Consider the following 27,972-nt stretch of genomic DNA (forward strand, 5'->3'; position numbering starts at 1 on the left):
CACACACATACACACAGACACCCACACACACACACACACACACACCCACACACACACACAGACACACACACACACAGACACACACCCCCCCCACACACACCCACCCACCCACACACACACAGACACACACATATACCCACACACACACACAGACACACACAGACACACACACACACACAGACACACACACACCCACACACACACACACACATACACACACACAGAGACACACACACACACCCCCACAGACACACACACACACACACACACACAGACACACACATACACACACACAGACACACACACACACACACCCCCACACACACACACAGAGGTCCAGGATTTATGTAAAATGTGTACATATATAAAATATATGTATAAAGATATATTTAAAGTTTAGATAATGAACACTGGATCTGTATGAATTCATTTCATATCCTATCTAAAACCATCAATTTATTTTAGCAAGTATTACTTATTTTAGTATACAGTGATAGATGGTATTTAGCATGTGGTGAGAATAAATTGGCTAAATAAATTTAAAATACATAATTATGATTTCATAATTTCAGAGAAATTATCATTACACATTCCTATTTATTGTGATTAAAACTTTTAACAGCCTGAAAACTATTGTTAGATTAGATAGCAAACAAATTTCATATTAATGAGAGTATTTTAAATTCTGATTTTGATGAATCATTGAAATTTATCTTGTTTGGATTTAAATTGTGTCTAAATAATTTATGTATAATTACTAATTTCTCTGATCAGCTGTAGACAAAATTTAGTTACTTTCACTTAGTTCATTTTTCAAATGCCTTTTCTATTAGCTACATATTTTATCAGTTGCTGACTCTTCACTCTTTATACCTTAACATCTAAAAATACAAACTACAAATATATAATACGACACAATTAATTTCTTTTGTAAATTCGAAGTGCTGAACCTATAATTTATAACTACATTTTTATTTCAGGAAAATGCATTTATAGTTGGTTAAAATAATATGCTCTCCAAAGAAAACAAAAAAAAAATGAGCTCATATTTTGCAATGTTGAAATCAGAGGTGAAATATACGAATTGAGCTGTGTATTGGATGGTTATCATTTCTAAATTCCAATATTCATAAATTATGCATCACATGCCACAAATTTGACCATGTTTTATTTATAGTTGTCTTGGTGTCTATGTTCAAATATCATTTGATTAATCATAGGATGTTAATATATAAGGCATATATTAAGATATACTGACACTGCCATGTCATATTAAGCAAATTACTTAAAATATTAGTATAACTGTGGATTATCTTTTCCTATGGAAATAATTAATAAGTTAATGTTGAACCAGTATTTAGTATTTTTATGATGTGCGTGTGCATGTGTATATAATTCTCTTTGTATGAATTAGTATATTTTCAATATTGGGGAATATTTTAAGTGGTATCATCTTACAAGGGATAAAATGGGCTGCAGTTTCCACCCTGTACCGTATTTGATGGAGTTTTCTTTCATTAACAGTGTAAGAGGTTTAAAAATGTGCAGAATTCTAGGCAGAGCTCTTCCCTTGAAGAACGGATTGTCTAGTGGGACACTGAGAGCACGAAAAGCAGAGCAGGTAGAAAGTTCACGTAGAAGACAGACGTTTCATGCAACTGTCCTGGTCTTTCAGAGAGTTTCAGCTCATTCAATTGATCTTACATTATTCAATTTTATTCAATTATTCCAATTAATATTCTGGTGCTGAATATTTAGCTTATTTTAACTTTTACTATTTCACGATGTAGCTGAAATAATGGGGTGGTCTTTAACAAATAATGAAAGAACAGAATAAAACCCTCAAAATTATTAGAAAAACAAAAATGTTTTAAAACACATAGAACAAAATGAAGCTAGTAGTAGTTAAAAACATGTAACAGTAACAGGCATAGGTTTCTTCACGACAACTCATTTTTTAAACCCGATTGTCATTTTGGCACTTTCCACCAAATTACTTTCAGTCAATTTGGTTTTAGCTACATATGAAGTCGGAGAGGAGGATAAGAGAGGATGCTGAAGAGATAAAAAAGAACCAGGCTGTGTGTAAATAATAATTTGTAATGTTGTCTATTTGTATATTTCAAAAGATTCTAAGGATGTTGGTTTGAAGTGGATTAACAATTATTAAAACTACTTATCTTTTTAAGTTATTTGAGTATTAACCTATGGAAAAATGTATGCTTACTGCATTTTTATACTTGTAAGAAATAAAGATATGGTTTGCTTTATACAAGAATGCTCATAGTACTTGAAAATATATAGACTGTCTTTAAAAAATTCAGGATTTATTACTACCTATATTTTTTGATGTGGAATAAGCGAGGCAAGGTTGGGGGGGGGACTCCAAATAGTACTATAATAACAACAACAATAGTAATTATTATTGCCTAAACTAAAACCAAAATGAAATCCCATTATTTGTATTCTTTCTCTTAATAATTCAATGACAGGGCTGATTTTGAAAGACTACTTTTCTTATTAGAATAAGATTCAATGCAATCATATTCGAACTGACTATGTGATAGGAAATAAACCAAAGTGTTATAATCTGTGATAAATTTGGAACTAACAGTTCATTTACATGGAGTTTTAAACGACTAATAGTATTGTTTGTTCTTAAATTTGCTATCCTTGGAAGATATTGGCCTTTGCAGTTATTAAATGCATATATTTTGAGATCCTAATAAGCAAATAATTTTGCTAAGAAAGAATGTATTATTTTCTATTTTAGATATGTATAAAAGTTAAAATTACACAGTTTTTTAAATTTAGAAAATGTTTTCATTTACCTCCTGTCCGCCTAAACTGTTTAAGAACTCTTACCTTGAAATAAGGAGTTGTTATAACAATTAGTAAACAAGAAGCATCTTTGTCCATATACATCATCTTTCTTCATTTATAATGTCGTTAAAGTCAGTTCTACTTTATGATCATGGTAAATCGCACTCCAGGCTTTACCCATTGTCCCTAGTGATTAATGCAGCACCACTGAGTTTTCAGAAGGTTGTTTTCTTAATTTGACTGGCCAGGAAGCATTTTCCCTGTGGAAAAACAGGTGTAAACATCAATATTCAAGATAAGAGAGCGATCTCATGCTGTTTTCTGGTGTATCCAGTGTAGAAAATTCAGCGGGTAGAGTCTACAGAGTGAGGAGGGCTATTTATCAGCAGTAAAGTACTAGAAAATGTTTGGTGTGACTCAAAGACTTTAACTGAGAGAATGACAGGAAACTTTTTAATACAAAATAATCTGTCAAACACTCAGAATATATGGGAGCTATGTGACAAACATGTGAAATCAAACCTCAGCACAGTAATTATTGGTAATTTGGAAACTGTTTCTAATTTCCTCACTGTGTAGATTACACGCGTATTCACTTTAGACAAGATTTGACTCTCTGAGGATATCACTGAAGTTCTCATAGCTTGACACTGGCTATATTGTTTCAATGTTCTCTGTGCTGCTCTTCATATTTTCAGCTGATTTTGAGTGAAAGGAAAGAGGATTTGGGCATTAAACACTCTTCTTTCTGGGTTTTATTTTCTCTGTATTTGAAGCTACTCTTAACTTTTGGCAACTTAGAAACTATGGATTAAAGGTTCAGTGTTACACTTCCAGTGTATGCTCAGTAACCTCTCCTAGGTATGCCGTATTAAAATAAATCGTAAACCTTTCAGAATATTGGGTGCCATGCTAGTTGACTCAATACTTGCCAAAGACTCCTAGGTACTGCAAAATTATTAGAAGGCGTTACCAGCTAAACAGGGTAAGAATTGCAAGATTCTAAACTGTGCATTAACATCATTTGTGAGAACAGGAGAAGCAAAATAACAATAATAATAACAATTGGCTTCTTTTGTTTGTTTGTTTCTAAAGATTGCTCTCATTTCCTATCATTAAGTCTTCCTAAAAGAAAAAAAATCAAAAAGCATTTAACATGCATTTACACATTCATTGTTAACATTTTGTTAATCTTACATGGTGGTATATGTGTTTATTTCTGTATGTGTCGTTCTGTTTACTTCTTTGACAAAGCATGTCATTTTTTTTTTACCTACATGTTTTTTGCTATTGCATGTCAAACTTTTTAAATGACTCAGTGAACAAATGAATTCTTGTCATTTTACATTTTACTCTCAATATTGCAAACAACCTGCTTATTCTCAAACATTGCTCCAAGCTTTTGCTTTGTGTTGGAGCACGAAAAAAAGTGAAAAAAAATGACAAGAATTGTGTGACACAGTCGGTTTTGTACCTGATGTTCTGTTAAAGCTTGTTAAAGTTAAACCTCGATAAGTTATATGTATTTATAATTTGAATCATTTGTGTTTCTCTTTTGTTTGCATGATATGATTTTGTTTATATTTTTTTTTCCACTCACCAGATGTTCCCAACACTTTGCTTCCCACTACTATCATCCCCTCCCTTACCACTGCAACAGTCACAACCACTGTAGCCATAACAACCAGCCCAACCACATCTGCAACAACCAGCAGCATCAGAGGTACAGTATGCTTCTTTGTTATAGCCTGGAAAGCACATTAACGAGCTTTGTAGAAGTTTGTAGAAAGGTTAAAAACATTGAGATTCAATTTTACTTAATTATGAGAATTAAGTCACCTAAATTACTATCAATTAGGGTTATTGGAATAGAATATGAGAAATTATGGTACATTTTATTTTTTGAGTGTTACTTAAGACTTATCAAAATCTTGCAGAATATAGATGTAAAATATATGGGGCTTTAAAATGTTGGTCAAATTTAAAATGTTAGCATGACACACAGTTTTTGCCTGTCTTGAGAGGTAAACAAATACATAAGATGTTCATGTGTGCAGAGGTAGCTTTTGCTTTTTTTAAAATTCCAGTTTAATGTTAATAACTTGCTACTTCTCTGCAACTATGTAAAAATACCTATAGTGTTGAAATTGTTCTAAAATTGACATAGTCCATGGGGTCAGTATAAATTATTCTCCACATAGAACTTGCAAGTACATATTCAAAATACATGTTATCCTAAAGTGATTTGCTGAGTGAAGCTACTTATTCTACTAATAGAGTGTTCTAAAAGTTAATGTCTGTTGTCCCAGATGGCTCCATGAGTAATTTCTGGTATCGTTATACATATAAGAATTTTTGTTTCAAAGAAAGCAACCTTATAAAGGTGGGAGTATCCTTAAAGGCAGAAGAAATAACTATGTTACGGTTGAGAAATATAAAAAGTATTCCTGAGCAGTCATTAAGTGGTTAGTAGTTGATGAGGAAACTAAAAAAAAAAAAAAAAAAAAAAATTGAAGCCATTATAGAAAAACATGGTTTAAGGCCGGGCGCGGTGGTTCACGCCTGTAATCCCAGGACTTTGGGAGGCCGAGGCGGGTGGATCACGATGTCAGGAGATTGATACCAGCCTGACCAGCATGGTGAAACCCCGCCTCTACTAAAAATACAAAAATTAGCCGGGTGTGGTGGCGGTGCCTGTGGTCCCAGCTACTCGGGAGGCTGAGGCAGGAGAATGGCGGGAACCCGGGGGGCGGAGCTTGCAGTGAGCTGAGATCATGCCACTCACTCCAGCCTGGGCAACACAGTGAGACTCCGTCTCACAAAAAAAAAAAGAAAAAAAAAAAAGGTTTAAATTTAATTTCTACATAAGCAGTGCTCAGAGAGAATTTGTCGTATTTAAGTCTGTCTTTTTTAAATTTCTTATATATGTTTAATGTCACCTTGGCTCTACTAATATCTGTGAAATTTAACAAGTTAACTTGAAATTCATGAGGACGTTATATTACTATATTTAATTCAGTTGTATGAAGGTTATGTTTATCATTATTATTCATAGTTATTAAAGGTTGTTCAATTAGACTGTTTTTCTTGAAATTTTAATTAATTCTTGATATTACGTTGATTTGCTAGCTTTGATTTGACAGTTATAATGGTCTTTCTTTTGTTTCAGAAAAATATTCTGATGTCTGATAATTTTCCATTTTTTTAATAATGACGTCAACTATATTATACAATGTAGAAGATTGATGACTAAATAAGTTTGATGGTAGTAGCAATAAGAATTTCTCGGAAATAGCTAGGTATGTTTTGGTATGATTGAACTTTATTTAAGCTAAATCTGTGAGAAGAGTTTGAAGGTCTTTCTTGTAAAAAATTATATAAAAATGGGCAAAAAGACATAATGAAAATGAAGAAAAAGTTAGAAGTGCTTTATAATATTATGTAAAATGAAAGCTGTCTAAAGTTCTACTTTGCTTTAATTTGTGATGCTCTGTAAGGTTTTTCACAAATAGCAGTTTAAATAAAATGTAATCACTGCATACTAACACAATATCTGTAATACTATTAGGTTCTGACTGTATAAACGAATCGCTTCAATGGGAAAGGAGGGAGATATATTGACTTTTTTTAAAAGGTCCATTTGTAACACAAAAATCTAATATTCAATTATGCTTTATTCTTCAACAAATATTTATTGAATATATGCTATATGTATGACGCTATGTCAGGACCTAAAATTATGACAACTACTGGCATCTAAAATCACTAACAATCAAATGTATACATTTCCTGTCACCATGAACAAACAGTTTGTGTGCTTAATCTTTATTGAAAAGTACTAATGTTCTTTGTGGGAAAATATTACATGTGGTCTTTCGGTCTTTTGAAAAAAAATCTATGGTATTTTGTTTCAAAGGACTATATATATATATATATATAAAATTCTGTTCCACAGGACTAAATATCTATCTATATAATTTTAAACCTACACACACACACATACACACACACATATATGTAGTATTCTGCTTCAAAGGACTAAATATATAATTACAAACCACACACACATTTACATACACGCAACTATAGACTATTATAAGAGAAAAAATATTTTATTTCAAATGAAGTTAACAACATTCTTTTATATTGGTTCACACGAATCTTAAGTGGGATTTGGTTTATTGCATTTTTTTTCCTTTCAACTTTTATTTTTGGTTCGGGAGTACACGTAGAAGTTTGTTATATTGGTAAATTGAATGTTGCTGGGATTTGGTATACAAATTATTTTGTCTCCCAAGTAGTGAGCATAGTATGTGATAGGTAGTATTTTGATCCTCACCCTCCTGTAACCCTCCCATCCTCAACTAGGCCCCAGTTTCTATTGTTCCCATCCTTGTGTCCATGTGTACTCAATATTTAGCCCTCACTTATAAGTGTGAATATGCGATATTTGGTTTTCTGTTCCTGCATTAATTTGCTTAGAATAATGACCTCAAGCTGCATCTGTGTTGCTGCAAAGGACATGATCTCTGTCTTTTTTATGGCTGCATAGTATTTCTAATGCATATATACCACATTTTCTTCATCCAGTCCACCACTGATAGGTATCTAGTTTGATTCCATGTCTTTGATATTGTGAATAGTGCTGCGATGAATATATGCGTGCATGTGTCTTTATGGTAGAACAATTTATATTATTTTGGGTATATACTCAGTGATGGGATTGCAGGGTCAAACAGCAGCTCTGTTTTAATTTCTTTCATAAATCTCCAGGCTGCTTTCCACAGTGACTGAACTAATTTATATTCCCACCAGCAGTATGCAAGCATTCCATTTGTCTGCAAACTTGCCTGCATCTGTTATTTTTGACTTTTTAATGACAGTCATTCTGACTGGTGTGAGAAGGTATTTCATTGTGGTTTTGATTTGGATTTCTCTAATGATTAGCGACGTTGAACATTTTTTCATACGCTTGTTAGCCACATGCATGTCTGCTTTTGAGAATTATCTGTTAATGTCCTTTGCCACTAAGCTAAAATGAATGGTTTACTCTTTCTGGTAATTTCACTTTTTTTCAGGTTTCTTAACATGTTTTTGTAAACTTTACACCATGGATACTGAAAGTGCTCAAATCATTTACTTTTCCCTTAAGCACATAACCAACTTCCAAGAAGACTCATGAGTACACACCCAGAAAGATGTGAACAAAAACCAATCCCTCTTTTTTCACTTAAAGGTTGAAAGAGAACATGTTTTAATAAATCACACAAAAGTATTTTTAAAAAAGTTTTCTTTTTTAAGCTGGGAAGTTCATATTATCTATTTTAAAAGAAAAAAATAGTAGTATTGAATTTTAATGGTAGCTTAATGCCCATTTCTTTCTATCCTCACCAAACATCTGAGGACTGCGGAAGTCATCAGACTCACCTGCATCATTAATATTCTAGTTCATAATTGAAAGTGTAGAGGATTCATTTAGTCTATAAACAATGTTATGAGTTTTACACTTTATTCTTTTAAATTATGTGATGTTTCTTTATGAATTGCCTTTTAAATTAAAGCTTTTAGATGCGATTATATTTGAAAATAATTCATTTATTTATACGTTTATGAAAGATGGTTTAAAATCATGATTAAAAAGAATATGTTGCCTAAGAAAAGCTAAGAACTAAAAAGAAGGAATATTTTCACCTTACAGCATTTCTTTTTGGTTTGCTTATTTCATTCCTTTGTCTTATTCAGTAATTTGAAATCAACTAGATGTATTTGATTTTATTAGGTTTAAATTATATTTCTTCAAATTTCACAAACTATAACATTTATCTCCATATATTTAATAAATGATCACAAATAAATCACTGTTAATATCTCCATTTACACTTTTACAACTCCTGCTATTGCTGAATTTTTCATCCTATGAGATGCTAAACCAATTTAAAATAAATTTAAAGAATCACAGCTGTATCTATATTAAAAATCAAGATGAAATGGAGTGAAAGAAACTACACTGGATTGTCAATGTTATAACCTTGAGAATTTGCACAACTCTTCAGCTTGTGTTTAAAATGTATCCCTATTTGGAGGAAGAAGAACTTCAACCACATGGAATAAAAACAGGCAATTAGAAATTAGGCAATTACAAATAAGGGTGTTAAAACACATGGAAATGAACCAACTTGAGCAGCCATGGGAAAGACAAATAATAATTGAGCCTTGGATACATCTTTGGAGATGAGTTTTCGTTATTTTGTTTACAAGGTGTTTGACCTCGGACAGTGCAGCAAATTGAGCATCAGTTTGTTTTCATCAGGAAAACATGAAGCACAGCTTTGACTTGAGAATTATATAGTATCTAAAGTTATGAAAACATAAGCCATACTCAATACATGACAGAATTATTTTTTCAAAAGTGTTTACCAGTAGTTGTAACATACCATTAATGAAATGGTAGATTTTCACCTATAATTACAGTTTTAATCTGGCAAAATTCTTTGGTGTTAATGCACTAATTACTTTTTTATTTCAATTCTATTTTTATTGATTGTATGAAACAAACATCAGATGAAAATTATACTAGAGCATATGGTGCCATTCATATCTCTCTCTCTTTCATCTATCAATCATCTACCATCTGTCTGCCCTTTGAAGTATAACAGTTTATATACTTTTCATAAAGTTTAAAGTATTCTTAATCTATATCATTTTAATTATTTCAGCTTTTGGAAATTGCATACTTTTTTTACAGTGGCCTAACCAACTTTAAAATTCAGATTATATATACACATATATGTATATATGACATATGTAATATAATATAGTATACATATTATCTGTGCTCTATATTATGCATAATACAATGCTCCATATTATATTATATATGATATATTCTTTATATTACATATGATATATACAATTATTCAAATTATATATTATATATCATATGTGTGCATATATGTACACATAACGTATGTACACATATGTCCACACATATACGTGTTACTTTTTTAGGTCATTGTGATTTTTTTATTAATTTAATATACTCATTTCTAAAATAATTCCAGATGACTTTGACTTGATTTCTAGTATTAATATAAGCATTATTTTAGCATGGCATGTTTAATTTAATAACATTCTCATTTTTATCATATAATTTTAATTTCATAATAAACCATGTCATAATCTAGTAATCTTTAATAGCATCCTCTTTTTACAGATGATGTTAACGTATTGCAAATTCAGGAGACATACGAAACATAGTTATATATTTAAATGGTTATGTTTATTTATCATAATTTTTAAATAAGAATTTATAACTGAACTTTTAAATTTAGGACAGAAAATTTTCTAAGCTAACAATTGATATTTGTTTTTACCTGTACAGACCAGTAAATGCACTAAATGTAGAGATGGGCTGATAGATATGGAAAGATGTAAACCAGTATACATGGTCCTATTACTAAGAGTGGATTCAAATACATCATACATTTCAATATACCAGATAGGGAAAGAAATCCAAAAAATGGTGATTAGAATTATACAATCCATGTAAAACTTCAAATGAATTACTGATTCAAATATAGATTTAGTTTTACATCAGTCTTTGAAATGGTAGAATCATAATTTTGTACTAACAAAAACTACATTATTTGTTTGGTAGTCTCAACAAATTGATTAATTATAATGAGATTCGTTGCAACAGAACCTTAGTTCAAAATGGTACAGCACACAGAAAAAAAAGGATTTTTTTTAAACCGAAGAAATCAAATTGTCAAAATATCTAGAACTAGAGTTATATTGACAAAACTCACAACATTTTAAGATGTGTACTCAATTCTTCACAATTTAATTGTGCATTAGTTGCCTTGGTCTATTCGGGGTGCTATAACGGATATAACTCAGTGACTTACACATAACAAATATTTACTTCTCAAAGTTCTGGAGGCCGGGAAAGCCAAGATCAAGTCGTGTGTATATTAGGTGCCTGTTAAGGGTCCATTCCTCATAGATGATGACTTCTACCTGTCTTTCCATGTGTCCTCACATTGTGCAAGGGACAGAGCAGCTCTCTGGAGCCTCTTTTATACAGCTACATATCACATTCATGAGGGCTCCACCTCATGATTTAATCACTTCCCTGGTCCCCACCTCTTAATGTCATCACCTTGAGGGTTAGGAATTCGACATGTGAATTTTCAGGAGGACATTTGTGTACTCAGGAGGACACACGGTCCAATAGACCATAGCACTACTGTCGTGACATATGTTTAAAAAGGTAACATTAACTAAAATACTTAAAATCATTCTTGAAGAATAGAATGATTTTTTAGCATACATCTGAAATGGCTATAAATCCAGTCTAGAAATTATGGACCCATAATTTTTAGCTCATATAATGCCATTGTATTTTTAAATCATGTGCATTGAAAACCTTAATTCTTTAAATGTAGATGAATTTAGGAATCTGTTTGTATCACTATAATCCTAAAACATTGCTTTCTGAAAGATCTTAATAAATAACTACTTTTTTCCTCTAAAGACATTTGAAAAACTCTTAGTGACTTGTGAAAAAGATCATATACACAAAGTTGAGCTGTATAAATTGAAAATAAAAGAAAGTTAAGTACTTCTTTGGGCCATTGTTGAAAGATTGAGATGAATTGTCAAATTCTACTCATATTTAATGTGGACATTTTAAATGAACTACAGTTGACTTAAAAAAATGTGGACTATGTAAGAGTTTCATTTATATTCAGATTCTCTTACCTCAATTGTTTCATGTTTCTGACTTCAAAATAGAATAAGCTAAACTAAACACCACATGACATGTGTACTTCAAACTACTGTCTGAAGTGTTTGTTTAATTAAATCAGGTTAAGAATCAGTAATGTTCTATCCTGCCCTTCTATTCTCTAGGTCCTTCATATCAAAAGAAATCAAGTCTGTCTTTACTTAATTTTTATTTGGTTTCATTACTGTGTATCTTTTTTTCCTCTTGGTTTAAATGCTTTAAAAAAACAGAATACAAAGTAATAAGGAAACATCAGAATAAAAGAAAAAGCATCCCAGCACTGAGAAAAAAAAAAAAAAAAGAATCAAATAAAATCATTATAGCTCTGAGTTAGTCACTATAAACGTACTCAAATAGAACATTTGGAATAGTAGAATATATCATCTTGACACAGTTAAATCCCAAAGTGTACAAATCAAGAAGTTGTTTATGAGCTTTTGTTATGAGTGTTCAGCTATTAAAAATCTTTTTTGTTTTATTGGTGGTAATAAAACACAATTTGCACAATGTTGTGAGCTTTTAAAAATTAAGTGCCAATATGTTGGGGTTTCTTTTCTTGACAAAAATTAAGTAATTATTCAATATCCAGATGGTCCATATAGAGAAATCTGCTTATCTACAAAAAGACTGATTTCTATGTTTAGGGTACAAAAATAGTTTAATTTTCACAAGTCTTATAAAAAACTATAATGATTATGTTTAGTTGACTAAGTTTTAAAATTAAATATCTAAAAGAGTTCCTAGTGAAAACAAGGTAAAAATGCTTAAGGAACAAACAATATATATGTTCTATAGGTGGAGGTGCTTTCAAACTTCTGCGAGTATCACATTATAAATGCTTATGGAGTGGCTGCAGGCAGGATATGGGTAGGAATGCTGGCTTGGGGGTCCAGGATTTTTAGTTAGCCATGGACCTAAACATTTGAATAGTTGCAATGTGTCAAGTTACGTTATTTCAGGTTAACATCGAATGCTAAAGTTTTTATTTATATTCTTATAGACCTTATTTGGTATAGAAATACATATCATTGGTTATACATAACCATTTCCAAAACTAAATTGAGCATTTCCATCTGACTTGAATGAAGCTGAATTCTGACACAGTTTGAAAATCTTTAAATATTTACGGACTTATTTGCTGCATTTGGAAAATATTTGAGAAAACCTTGCATTTACATTTTCTTTCCACTATTACCTATTAAAGGAAGGAGAACATGTACGCTCTCTTCTATTTTCTAAGGGCACTCTTGTGGCTTGCATAATTTAAAGCATCAAACATTTTTTAAAGTTTCATTTTAAACTTATTTATTTCTTTGGCTTCCATCAATTTAAACAGAAATCTTCATTCTATTAGCTTTCATTTCTTTTAAATAAACAGGTCTACTAATATATTTTCACTGCTCTACATTTAGAAGTGTCTTACTGGATTTTATAGTAATAACCCTAGTTTTAATATAATCTAACAATATGTATGTTTTCTGAAAAACAATCCCTAAGAAAGAAAAAAATGTTCTCCAGTATATACCATTAAAAAAATCATTTTTATATAATATACATGTTCATATAAATAAAATTGTTATAATACATTATAATTATAATAATTATAATTTCAGAAAGTATGTTTCCTATAAAATACCGAGGCTAAAGTGAGTTATTGTGTCATTAATCTGTTTTATATTTAAGAAGCATGTTCTACCTATATAAATAAAGGTATTTCTAACACATCTCTAAAATTTTTTAAAAAATCATTAATAAACTGGTTGTATCTTTCTTACTAACCAGTGAATTAAATTTATGAGCTGTGCCTTTGAAGCTGAAAAGATTGCAGGCACTGCCCTTGCTTCTTTGACACTCCACATGAAACACAGTTAATAACCTCCTGTATAAGCTTGGTGAAACACCGAATTGATACTAATTATACCAACTTTGGGATAGAAGGTGACCTTGACTTCAGCTGGAACTTTCTGCCAGGACAATAAATAAGAGCAAATGCCACAAAGCGAGACTTCTGAGAAGGGTCTAATACAATCTATTAACTTTGGGGAGTTCATGGAATTCCAATAAGTGTTCAGATAATTGTAATATTTTAAAACATCTCTTGCTTCAATAATACAGTAGTTTCTTATTTCTCTAGACTTCAAATAATCTCCCATTAGTTTTCTATATTCATTTAAATTAAGCTATGGCCAGAAAATTAAAAGCCACTTGATGCAAAGTGTGTATAAGGTAATTACAAGACAAGGAAGCAGATTTTTCTGAATACCTTCTGAAATATGTACATAACATGTATACAGTTTTAGTATCAGAATTGTTTTTAGTGAAGCTATGACAGCACTGTTTCTTAAATAAAGAAATGTCTCTACTAAATGATTGAGAAAAATGCCTAAGAAAAAGCAGTTACCCCAGTGAGTCCACAGGTTTAAACTATTGAAAAAAAAACCTGTCAAGATCAATAACGTGTAGCTGTTTCACAGTTAAAATTTTGATTTTAACAGTGTTAAAAAAGAAAGGGTCAATAAAGTTACTATAAATGCTAACAGGTAAGAACAGAAATTAAACTCTCTTCACCAATATTGTTTAAAGAATTATATTTGTGTCCAGAGAATTCTGTTCAAATGGTTCAGTTATGATAAATGAAAATACCTAGTTCAGGCCCACTTATTTTTCATCTTAGAAAAAAGAGATGGACTCAAATATGCCCAGAGCTGTTTTTGTTACTGACTAGTAAGCAAAGAAGGCTGAAAAATGAGTGTTTACATGGGGAAAAGAGAAAGCAACTTTGAACTAACATGCGATTACATTAGAGTCATTGAGAAGCATGTGTTTTCAAAAACATTTAAACCAATTTTAATATTTAAAAAGCGGGTTCTGTAATAAAGAAGGACAATGGTATTCTAGGGTAGTCTGGTTTAAACTGGGTAAAGTACAACGCTCTTAGTACAATTTTTTTCTCTTAAAGTCATGTTTTAAAAATATTAATTATAAGTCCCGCTCCTCCACTCTGTAACTCTGGATATCAGCAGGAAACTAACGGCCATCTCAAAGGGGTGGAGCCAAAGTGTGTAAAATAAGGAGACTTTTTAACAGAAGGGCAGGCAGTTTTTGGAAACGAATGAAGTAGGAAAAGCACAAGAGAACTGTTGCTACAGTAAGATGCTATTATCAGCACTAGACCAGAAGAGCCAAAGGAAGTGAATGAAGTTATCCTAACCAAAGAAAATCTGGAGCCATTTTTGGGTACCACTTAAAAAGAGCAGTAGTCAAGCAAGGACACAGCCAGTATCAGAACCTCAACAAAGTGAGGACACTGGGGGACAGGGGACCAAAATTGAGACCACTTTTTTCTCTTGCCTTTCAATAGGATATTCTGTTAATTGAATCCATCTGAAAATCAAGGTCATTGCAGAGAAGTCAGTCTTCTAGGGCACAGAACAGGACAAAACAGGAAGAAGGATGGATTTGGAGACCAAATGGAGAAGGAAGAGCAGAGACACATGTGCTCCAAATATGACACCTAACTTCTTTACTCAGAGCATTTACATGTCAGACTGTATTTTAATTTTTCATTTCTCTTATAGGCATACATATTACAGGTCTATAATAGAAAACTAGTGGTCGGGTACAGTGGCTCACGCCTGTAATCCCAGTACTTTTGGGAGGCTGAGGTGGACGAATCACCTAAGGTCAGGAGTTCAAGACCAGCCTGCCCAACGTGGTAAAACCCTGTCTCCACTAAAAATACAAAAAATTAGCCCAGCATGGTGGCAGGCGCCTGTAATACCAGCCACTCGGGAGGCTGAAGCAGGAGAATCGCTTGACCCAGGAGGCAGAGGTTACAGTGAGCCGAGATCATACCACTGCCTTCCAGCCTGGGTGACAAGAGTGAAACTCCATGTCAAAAATAAATAAATAAATAAATAAATAAATAAATAAATAAAAAATAACAGAGAGAAAACTAATAATGGAGTTAGAAACGGTGGTAAATGGGACCACTTAAAAACACTTAACGATTCACTTTAATACAGATGGTCCCTAACTTACGATGGTTTCATTTAAGACTTTTTTGCCTTCATGATGGTGCAAAAGTGATACACAGTCAGTAGAATCCGTACTTTCAGTACAATACAACCATTTTGTTTTTCACTTTCAGTCAGTGTTTAATAAATTATATGAGATACTCGATACTTTATTATAAGATAAGCTTTGGGTTAGATGATTTTGCCTAACTGTAGGCTAATGTAAGTGTTCTGAAAATGTTTCAGGTAGGCTAGGCTAAGCTGTAATGTTCAATAGGTTAGGTGTATTGAATACATTTTTTACTTACAATGGGATTATCTGGACATAATGCCATCATAAATTTAGGCACATCTGTATGTGATTGCCTATTGCAGGCTGCGCTGGGAAAAGACAGAGTTAAGAGGATAGAGGACCCATTATGGAACTTGATAAGGCTGCTTTGTTAGTAGACACTAACCTTATAATATAATTTCTAAAATTAAATATATTCATGCATTCACTTCCTTAAAACAATGGCTGGTTCACAATAAATAATAAGGGTTAGCTTTTATAATAATTATTCACAATTTTCTTAAAATTACTCATTCAAACAATAGAGGATAAAAATGACTTTGTTCTTTTGTGAATGTCAATGAGATTATCTGGCAACTGCCAGGTGAAGGCTGAAATCCATCGCAGATAGACCACCCTTTAAGCTACGCGAGCCTTCTTAGAAAACTAAAGCTTACGAATATCTCTCTTGATTTCAAGTGAGTAGTTATTAGGTGTGGCGCAATATGTCACCCTTCAAAAATGCCATTTTGCCATAAGGATTATTTTGAACTAAAGGCACTGGAGAACCAGCAGGTAGAGGAAGGACACTGGTCTCCCCCTTTCTCCCTATCACAGGAGAAAAGGAACAATCTATCACCAGAGATGGGAGATAAACCCTGGTGGGAAAGATGTCAATCCCTGTAGCAGGATAAAAGAAACATTGTCACAGGGACCGGGAGTTAAGGCTAAGAAAAATCTGTACAAACACACCTTGTTAAAATAACTCTTATCTTCCTTATCCCCTCCCAAACATTTTAATTATTTTTGCACTATTGTCATCCTTTATTAAACCTTCTGTATAATCACTTGGGTTTTTTGCCACTTCTTTGACTCCTCATTTTCTGTGAGGACTTCCAAATACATGTAAAATAAAATCTTTATTCTTTTGTTCTGTTTAGTTTGTTTTATGTCAACTTAATTCTCATGCCCAATTGAAGACTAAGAAGGCAGAGATAAAGTTTTGCCTCTTCTATAGTAGGATAAAACAGAGTTGTAATTTTAATTGTAATTCTTAATCAATTTAATCAGATCAGTTATTGAATAAATAAAAAACAATTTTTAAACAAAAGTAAGCCATTTTATAAGTAATCTACCTTGCCAAATATTAACACAGCCATTACAATAATAAGTTAAGAGAATGGTCTTTAGTATCAGAAATAATCTAGTTTGGATCCCAACTGCATGATATGCAAGTTATAGTTTAAGATTTGGCTGCTCCAACTCTAAAATTATCACAAGCATCAAAACAAGTAAGGACTACAATTTTCAGTCATTATCATAATATGGCTGATATTCTAAATATGAGAAGCTATTACTATAAAAATTTATTCAGGATATCGATTTAGCTTAAGTAATTTGGACTTATTAATATCAATTGATACAATTTTCATGTTAAAATATATTTATCATTTGCTATCATTGTTTTATACAATTTACCATTCATCTTTGATATACTGACTTATGGAGTCACCTAATTGACTTATGAAGTCGCCTATTTGACTTAAAACAATCATTACTAAACCCAATTGATTGAAATACACTAAAATTTTTCAGTAAATTAAATAACTATGAAACGTTTGGGATATTATCTAAATATATTCAAGATTAGGCAGAAAAGCTACATTAGTTAAATTTCAAAAAGTTTTAGCTTATTACTTAGTGTATTTTTCATTTTAAATAATTGTTCATTGCAGAAAAATTAGCTTTGAAAATACTAAACAAAATAGAGACTCTTCCTTATCCTGCACTATTGAAATAATCTGTTACATTTTGCAAATATTCTCATATTTTATGTTATATGCATGCATATTGCTTATACCAAAAATGTGAAATATTTTTATTTTGCATATTTTTTATCATTTATATCATGATCATCTTAATATGTCAATAATTGTAATTCTATGTTTCCTAAGTTTTTAGTAAGTTTTAATGACCTTTCTCTGAATATGAAAATACTAATATATGGAGTCATTTTAGTTTTCTAACTTTATAAGAATACTAATTGTACAATATTTTTTGGCATTCGTTAGGTATAAAACTATAGTGAAACATTAAAATACAGATAAGTTTAAGTTTTCCTGTGTATATTTAAAGTACAGGCATACTTTGGAGATACCGTGGGTTCAGTTCCAGATCACTGCAATAAAGCACATGTTACAATATCATGAGTCACACACATTTTTGTTTGTTTCCTAGTGCATATAAAAGTTTACTATCCCATAGTCTATTCAGTGTGCAATAGCATCATGTCTATAAAAACAATGTTAGTTACCTTAATTTAAAGATGCTTTATTACTAAAAAATGCTAATGATCATCTGAGTCTTCAGCGAGTTGTAACTTCTTTGCTGCTGGAGCATCTTGCTTTGATGTTGATGGCTGCTGACTGCTCAGTGGGTGATTGCTGAAGGTTAGAGTGGTATGGCAATTTCTTAAAATAAAACAACAATAAGGTTTGTTGTTGTTGGATTGATGGATTATTATTTTCCTGAAAATTTCTGTGCGATTTCTGTTTGATGAAATTTTATCCACAGAACTTCTTTCAAAATTAAAGTCAATCCTCTGATAACCTTCCACTGCTTTATCAACTAAATTTATGTAATATTCTAAATCTTTTGTGATTATTTCAGCAGTCTTAACAGAGCCAGACACAGTGACTTATGCCTATAATCCCAGGACTTCTAGAGGCCAAGGTGTGAGGATGGCTTGAGGCCAGGAGTTCAAGACCACTCTGGGCAACATAGCGAGACCTTTATTCTGCAAAAAATCCAAAACAAACCGAAAATCAAAACAAAAGAGAAACATTGATCACTGTATCTTCACCAGGAGTAGATTTCAGCTTCAGAAATCATTTTCTGGCCGGGCGCGGTGGCTCACGCCTGTAATCCCAGCACTTTGGGAGGCTGAGGCAGACGGATCACGAGGTCAGGAGATCGAGACCATCCTGGCTAACACGGTGAAATCCCGTCTCTACTAAAAATACAAAAAATTAGCCGGGCGAGGTGGCGGCGCCTGTGGTCCCAGCTCCTCGGGAGGCTGAGGCAGGAGAATGGCGGGAACCCGGAAGGCGGAGCTTGCAGTGAGCCAAGATGGCGCCGCTCACTCCAGCCTGGGCGACAGGGCGAGACTCCATCTCAAAAAAAAAAAAAAAAAAATCATTTTCTTTGCTCCACCATAAGAATCAACGCCGCATCCATTAAATTTGATGATGAGATTACAGTGATTCACTCACATCTTTAGGCTCTACTTAGAGTTATCTTGCTATTTTTACCACATCTGCACTTACTTCCACCGCTGAAGTCTTGAATGTCTCAAAGTCATCTATGAAGATTGGAATAAGCTTCTTCCAAACTCCTGCCAGTGTTGATGTTTTGACATCCTCCCAGGAAGCACAAATGATCCTAATGACACCTAGAATGGTGAATCCTTTCCAGCAGGTTTTTAATTTATTTTGCCCAGATTCATCAGAAGAATCACTATCTTGGCAGCAATAGCTTTACAAAATGTACCTCTTAAATAACAAAATGTGAAGGTTAAAATTATTCCTTGATCTATGGGCTACAGAATGGATGTTGTGTTAGCAGGCATGAAAACATCATTAATCCCCTTATACATCTCCTTTAGAGCTCTTGAGTAACTAAACACATTGTCAATGAGCAGTAATATCTTACAAGGAATCTTTTTCTTTTTCTGAGCGGTAGGTCTCAGTCTCAAAAGTGAGTTTAAAATATTCAATAAAACGTGGTGTAAATAGATGTGCTGACACCCAGGCTTTGTTATAACAGTGATGGAACACAGATCAGATATAACATATTTATTAAAGGCTTTAGGATTTTCCAAATGGTAAACGAACATTGGCTTCAACTTAAAATCACCAGCTGCATTAGCCCATAACAAGCAAGCCAATTTGTTCTTAGAAACTTTGAAGTCAGTCATTGACTTCTATTCTCTAGCTGTAAAAGTTATAAATAGCATCTTCTTCCAATAGAGGACTGTTTCATCTACATTTAAATGCTGTTGTTTCGTGCAGCCGCCTTAATTAGTGATCTTAGGTAGATCTTCTGGATAACGTGCTGTAGCTCCTCCATCAGCACTTCTTGCTTCGCCTTGCACTTTTATGTTCTGAAGATGACTTATTTCATTAAGCCTTATGAACCAACATCCATTAGCTTCAGACTTTTTTTCTGCAGCTCCTTCACCTCTTTCAACCTTCACAGAATTGAAGAGAGTTAGGGCCTTGGTCTGGATTAGGCTTTGGTTTAAGAGAATGCTGTGGCAGATTTGGTCTTAAGACCACTTAAACTTTCTCTATATCAGCAATAAGGCTGTTTTGCTCTCTTATAATTTACATGTCCACTGCAGCAGCACTTTTAGTCTTCTTCAAGAACTTTTTGTTTGCGTTCACAAGTTGACTGGCACAAGAGGTGTAGCTCTCAGCCTCTCATGGCTTTCAATATGCCTTCCTCTAAGCTTCATCATTTCTAGCTTCTGATTCAAAACTAGAAATGTGTGCCACCTCCTTTCATTTGAACACTTAGAGATCATTGTAGGATTCTCAATTGGCCTAATGTCAATGTCTCAGTAATTAGGGAGCCCCAAGGAGAGGGAGAGGTGGGGACAACACCTGGTCAGTAAATTAGTCAGAACAGACGCATTTATCAATTATGTTTACCTTTTTAAATGAGCATGATTTGTGGAGTCCCAAAACAATTACAATGGAAACATCAAAGATTATTGATCACATATCACTGTAACAGCTATAATAATGATGAAAGCCTGAAATATTGCCAAAGTCCCCAAAATGTGACACAGACATTAAATGAGCACATGGTGTTGGAAAAATGGTGCCAGCTGACTAGGTCAATGCAGGGTTGCCACAAACCTTCGATTCGTAAAAAAAAAAAAAAAGAAAAAAAATCTCATTATCTGCAGAGCACAACAAAGTGAAGCACAATAAAATGAGATATGGCTACACAGACAACAGCTATTATAGTGTTTTAAGGTCTAAGACATTTATGAGAGTAATGAACATTGTGGTAAAATAGTACTTTGCCTGTTTACTTAATGGAGTATTTTAACCAAAATTCCGTATTTCTGTAACATCTTAATATTTCAATAATGTATTATTTAATATGTGACACAATATACAGATTTTGGAATGTTCTCTTTTTAAAAGTCACGTTATTATTGATTTACAATTAAAGTGAGGGGTTTGCATTAAAATTATGGTGGAAAAACATTATAAAAGATTTTTTACATAATATGAAGTCATTCAATATAAAACTTTATTCTTAAGTGACACTCAAGATATGATGATATATTCATCATATGCTAAGTTTATTTGTCATAATACCCCTGAATAACTTTAAATTTATTTGGAAATTTTAAAATAGTATAACAGAATGAAAGAAGCAACCTTCAAAGCCGTATAACCTACTTTCTGCATCATATTCTAAGTGAGGAAATCGAATCCCAGAGAAAATAAGACATTTACTTATGACCATACAGTATTTATTTCTATAAGAAGCCTAAAATAACGTTTTATTGGATCATTCTTTCTTCCATAATGATTAATGATAAGTGTTCTTTTTCTATATAGAAAGTCTTCAGTTGATATATTCTAATTGTATACACAGTTCAAGTTAAAAGACTCAGAAAGAGGAAATGGAAGAAAGGAAGACTTTAAAAATAAAATATAAGATTTTGTTCACTAATACTGTGAAACAAAACAGAGGGGTCAAAATTTGAGGATTTATATTATTTCAGTTTACTTTCAAACAATGCCACTAAGAATCATTATTTATTAAAGCCTGAAAGGCCTTGCCAAGTTAAAAGCTTCCATTTCTTCATTTACTTTTTTTTTTTTGAGACGGAGTCTCACTGTGTCACCAGGCTGGAGTGCAGTGGCGTGACCTCAGCTCACTGCATCCTCTGCTCCCAAGTTCAAGTGACTCTCCTGCCTTAGCATCCCGAGTAGCTGAGACTACAGGCGCATGCCACCTACTTGCAAAATTGGAACTAAAATTCATGTACACACAATCCAATTTACTGTTCTGTAAATCCTTCTTCAAAATACAACAGTAAATTTCGAAAATCAAATTAAGAGAAACAATACATATATTTTTGTGGAAGCACTTATAAATATGCAGAGGTGTTACTAATATTATTTTAAGAATACATAGATAACAGATTTGATTTAGTGAAAACTTTATTGTTCTGAAATATTCTGAGAAACTTTATAATTCTTCTTCATCAAATTCAGCAGATGTATATTATACATTATTTTCTATACATCCCCACTCCAAACTTTTTGGAAACGTATTTTTAATCTGAGAAGACAGTTATTGAGATTAGTTATTTTAATGGCTTTTCCTAAACATCTAGTTTTAGTGATTCTTTGACCAAGTCTTAAAACAAGATAAACAATCCCTATTTTAATGCCTTTGAAAATCCTGTTCTTGCACTTCTTCATCATTCTCACCAGTCTAGTGACTTTCTCTTCTATCCCCGTTCTGGCCCTGAAAGCCTCATCTCATTATCAGAAGTGCTAAGTGATACATAGGTCAGTGTGGAGCTGTAATTGCTTTGTCTTCCATAAACTACTTCACTAAAATCTATTCAAGGTCAAGGCTGTCACTTTCATCTCTCCGTGCAGTTTTTCTTTAAAATGAAAGTGTTTTGTTTAAATTATATCTGAAGGTTTAGGTGTTCAAAAACGAAAGGGAATCACATCTAAAGTTTCATCTATGAGACACACCAAAAAAGCAACACAAACATAATTGCCTGAGCAATGGTCAAATTTAAGCCTGCAGAATAAAAGCCCTGTGTATTATTTGCATAACTATAACTTAATTTTATTAGAACCATGAACTTTAATACCGTGCCCTTGATTATTTGTTCATAATCTATAAGCTGAGGAACATAATTATGGATGTGGGAGCTGTTAGCATAATCCACATTACTACCAATATGTAGTAATCTCATCACTGTTTTATTTTAAAACTTTTCCTTGAACTGCTGCTGGCCACAAATCAATGATTTCTTTAACTGGGAAAATGAAACATCACTATTATAAGACAATGTCAAATAAATAAAATAATTTATCTTTTTGGAAACAATCTATCTTAAAATTTAGTGAAGTGAACTTTTTTATCCCACTATGTTTGATGAATTTTAGATTTCATCGGCTACTTGTGTAATTGTGTTATAATTGTATAAAACAAAGAAAAGATGTTTTCGCATTCCCTACACAATTCATTTTCAGTTCTTTAAATTTCATGCATTTCTAACTTGCTGTTAGAAGATGAAATGAACATGCCGTCTAGAAATGCAAGCTGGCTTTGGAGCAGGGTCTTTATAGGGACAGAACTTTAGAAGAGTCACCGAATTCCATGGTCTGTATTCGTTTTGTTCAGGAGAAAATTTACTATATCAATACATTCAATGAAATTAGGCTCTGAGAAGAACAAATGTGTTATTTATCATCAATTCATTCTATAATTTTTTTTGAACTTTTATTTTGCATTGAACATTTAGTATGATAAGCAACATGGATGATCCACCAAAAGGTTTTCATTGAGAAAAACCATCTGACTTAGAAGGAGAGGTGGGGGAAGAGAGTATTTAAGAGAGGATTTTTAGTAGAGTAATCCCACCAGACATAGACAGTGTTGGTAAAATTAAAATGCTTCGGTAGTGGGGTGGGGGGTGGGAGTAGAAAAGCATAGATACATAGAATTTGGACATTGCATGTATATTTTTTTCATTTCTATTTTGAAAAACTGTTTTCATGCTGTGCTATAACAACTCCATGACTGATACTTTATTTTTTTCTGTAGTTAATTTTCTAAATTTCGACAGTTTTATGACATTTCTGGTAGTTATAATTTTATCCTCTCTGGAAACCTCAGGAATAATATGGTTTTCCTCGCTCCTTAAATACTATTTTTATTTGCAAGATACATGTCTTCAAACACAAATAGGAATTGGATATGCAAAGGAAAAGGAGAGGACAGCAAAAATATATAAAGAGAGCACTACAAATTTAGTTTGCCTAGAGCAAATCATAAAATGTAAGCAGTAGTGAAAATATATATTCATCTATACACTTGATTCAATATTCAATATTATTCTATGGATAGAAAGAAGTAAATTATATGAAATATAGTAGGTCACACTCAAAAGTTTAGAGCTTGTTCAGGAAGTGATGAGAAACAATTTAAGTAAAATAATAAAACGTTACTTAGGCTTTTGAAGATCACTGTGATATAGTATGATGGATGGAAGATCAAGGAAGAAAGGAATGACAAGAAGCCATTGGAGAAATCTAGATAATTAACATGAGAGCTTAAAGAAAGGCAATGGCCAAAGGCTTGGTAAGAAGACAATTGTTATAAGAAATTATTTGGGAAAGTAAAATTGACAGATTTTATAACCGATTAAGTAAGAAATTTCAGTTTAAAGAATGGGAGATATCAAAGAATGGCTGCTAGGATTTTAGCTTTGGTCTCCGGATGTTTGGTGCAATTTATTAAAGTAAGAAATATAAGGGGTAAGGGTTTTATTTAAAAAAAAAATCTTCCGTTTAAACATGTAGGATTATAAAAAACTTTGCAATAGCCAAGTGAAGATATCTAATTAACAAGTAGGATTGATTCTAGGGAGGGAAATTCTTAGAAATTACAACAAGACTCAGCACCAAATGTTTCAGAGAGGGCAAGTGTGAGAACCTGAAAAATACTTATTTAATTTTGCCAGGCATAGTGGCTCACACTTGTAATCCCATCACTTTGGGAGACCGAGGGAGGTGGTCACTTGAGTTCAGGAGTTTGAGACCAGCCTGGTCAACATGGTGAAACCCCCATCTTTATTAAAACTACCAAAAATTTTCAGGCATGGTGGTGCACGCCTCTAGTCCCAGCTACTTGGTAGGCCAAGGAATGAGAATCGCTTGAACCCAGGAGGTGAAGCTTGCAGTGAGCCCGGTAGTGCCACTGCACCCCAGCCTGTGCAACTCAGCTAGATCTTGGAGAGACAGAGAGAGAGAGAGAGAGAGAGAGAGAGAAAGGAACAGAAAAGAAAAAGAAGAAAAGGAAGAAAAGAAAGAAAAGTGAAGGCAGGAAGAAAGAAAGAAAGAGAAAGAAAGAAAGAGAGAGAGAAAGAAAGAGAAAGAAAGAAAGGAAGGAAGGAAGGAAGGAAGGAAAGAAAGAAAGAGAGAGAAAGAAACATCTAATTTTTATCAGGGAGTGGTGATTAATTTAGAAAAATCAGTTTTAATGAAGTGATTAGATAAAAGTCAGACTGCAGGACTTTAAAAGTGGATGGGACATAAAATATGGAGAAAGTCACTGCACTCTATTATTTTAGGAATGTTGTCTGAGAAGGAAATGAGAGATATAAAACAGAGGACAACATAAATTCAATAACACTTTTGAAGGATGGCATAAATTAAGCATTTTTAAACGCTGTGAAAAGAGATGTTGAATATATTGTTTAAAAAAAGATAAGCTGACAGAATGTTTCAAGATGTCATGGAATTCATATTTTAAAATTCATGCATTAGCCTTGAACACAGGGCATCACTCTGTGTTTAACGAGTCTGAGGCGAGAAGATACATTTAGACACCAGTTTGCCAGAAAAGGGGGAAGTATGTTCAGGGAAAGTGGGAAATTAACAGAGCTTTTACTTGATGACCTGTATTTTTAAGAGGAGATTGTTTTCTAAAATGGATAGAAAATTAGCATGGAGAGCATCTTTAAAAAAGTGACGAAGTTTTGAAATAATAGCTGTGCAAATGAAAAAGAGGGCTTAGGAGGAACTTATCATATTTCCTGAAAAAGATTTTCTCATTCATTCCTTGAATAATTATCATCTGTTTCTATTAGGCATTATTGTAAACTGTGGGGAAAGGGCAAGATGGATATAGTCAATGTTTTTATGGGATACTGAGAAGATAAGTAATCTTTAAAAGATATACAGAGTTCTCTGATTTGCTGTACAAGGTCATCATAAAGGACCTTCCTAGGGAAGTGATATTTGCTAGATATGAGAGGCTGGTGTAAGATGCGAAGTTGGGGAATGGAGGGATCGGGAAGGAGAAGGAGGCTTTCACAGATAGGAAATAGCAAATGCAAAGTTCCCGAGTGGAACAAAAATTAAAAACAAGAAAAAAAAGCTTAGACTGCTCAAAAACCCTGAAAGAGCGCCAATGAGGCTAGAATGCAGACTGCCACAAAAATGATATAAAAATATGTGGTAGTTGAATTAGATCCTGCAGAACTTTAAATAATTTATTTAAGAATTTGAGTTTTTATCCTAGGAGTGATTAAGGAAGATGGAAAGAGAGGAAAGACACTAATTGGTTTTTAATAAAATAGAAAAATAGAATTCTGGCTGCAGGGGAGCAAATGTATAAGAAATGTACCAGAGGGGATGGTGGGAGAAAGTTTAGGGAGCTATTGAAATAATTCTGGTGAATGATGAGAATGATTTAGACTACAATGTCAGATTTATAGACAGAAAGGTAGAATAATTAATATTAGCATGCAAAATTCACAGGTTTTGTGAATTGTTTGACTATATGGATGAAAGAATGAGAAGATATCACAAGCTTCCAGCCAACCAAACTTAACGGTGGGTGTTGCCATTCAGTGAGATAGGAGACACTGGTGATAGAATTATGAGTTTGTTTTGAACATGTTGAGTTAATTGGGTAGTTGGTATCTTCAAGTGAAAATTTAATATTGAATGAAGAGTTGGATATATGGATTTGCAACTCAGATCAAATAGTAGTACATTTAATTGTTCCAAGGCAAGCGTGGGTTCGTGCCAGGAGAGTATACAATGAGCAGAAATTGTAGTTTTTAACTGAGGTTAGAGACCATGAACTTGTAGCAGTGCAAATTTACAATTTTTAAATTATTTTTACGGTTCTCTGTAGCCCATATTTTAAATGGATATGCATGCTTTGATTGAGAAGATATAGGATTATAATTAGGCAAGTACAATGAAAGGAAGAAACTAAGGCTGCTAGAGGGTGATTGTCTTTCATCTGTAAAGGGGGATGATGGGCTGGCCAAACACAGATTAATTTAAAAAATTGAGCAGAACATGAAAGGAAAGAAGTGCACCGTAAACCAAGAATTTGTTGCCAGATAAAGGAATATAAGAATTAAAAATTCTGCAGTAGAAAACTAGGTGATCCAGAGGGTGGCCAGATGAGTGGTTAGCCAAACTGCTGTGAGGTTAAGAAAGGTTTTTAAATGATCAAATCATAGCTAAAATTTAATATTAAAGAGAAAAATACACAAGTCTGGAGCTATGAATTTGGAGGCCATTGCTGTATAATTGTAGACGTATAGATGTCTCTTTTATTTGGATATTGGAATTTCCCAGGGTCATTGTGGGACTTGGTATGGAGGATAAAATTATGAACCTGATAGCAAAATTGGTCAAGAAAGTTGGAAGATTCATCAGTGGATTGGGAACAGATGAGTGGATGACAGCATGAGCCACCAAGGAGAGGATGAATATAAAATATTGATGGAGCTTAAGTTACTAATTCAATCCAGGGCCCTTCCTTCATGATGTCAAAGTACCTGGGATTATTAGTTATTAATTATAGGAACACAGATTCAAAGTAAGAAGATATGTAAATAGAAGGGTTATGTGTTATCAACCCCACATTTGCCTGGTGAACTGTCGATACCCTTTCAGATCTTGTACTGTGCAAATGAGGACTCCTTTGTACCCACAGGATCAATGTTACTCTTTGTTACAGTTCTGAATTAACATGCAAGGTTATTATGCTTTGAGTTCCCCTTTCATTGATGCCATTTTGACAGTGCCATATATGTTAGTATAGTATATTCCCTGAGCAGACAGACATCCAATTTTATGCTTTCTTAATTACAATCACAATTCTATTGTGCCACCCTAGGGTCATATACAGGTCACCTGGAATCAAGTCCAGTTGTTGTGAAACGTCTCACTCACCAACTTAGAGATTATCCTTCAGAACTGTGTGACTTTTTC

General features: G+C 33.0%; 1 protein-coding gene across 3 annotated transcripts in view; it reads left to right on the top strand.

The window, feature by feature from the left end:
• Window positions 1-27,972, top strand: part of CADM2 (cell adhesion molecule 2) — a 1,080,415-nt gene that overhangs the window by 1,002,799 nt on the left and 49,644 nt on the right. For 2 of the 3 annotated variants that reach the window (XM_025377584.1, XM_025377583.1), the window contains exon 8: window positions 4,427-4,546. The exons of the other annotated variant lie outside the window; for it this stretch is intronic. In XM_025377584.1, coding sequence (XP_025233369.1) covers window positions 4,427-4,546 — 120 coding nt within the window. The remainder of the gene's footprint in view (window positions 1-4,426; window positions 4,547-27,972) is intronic. 3 annotated transcript variants of the gene reach the window in all.

Source organism: Theropithecus gelada, chromosome 2, assembly GCF_003255815.1.
Source record: "Theropithecus gelada isolate Dixy chromosome 2, Tgel_1.0, whole genome shotgun sequence".
Classification (NCBI taxonomy): domain Eukaryota; kingdom Metazoa; phylum Chordata; class Mammalia; order Primates; family Cercopithecidae; genus Theropithecus; species Theropithecus gelada.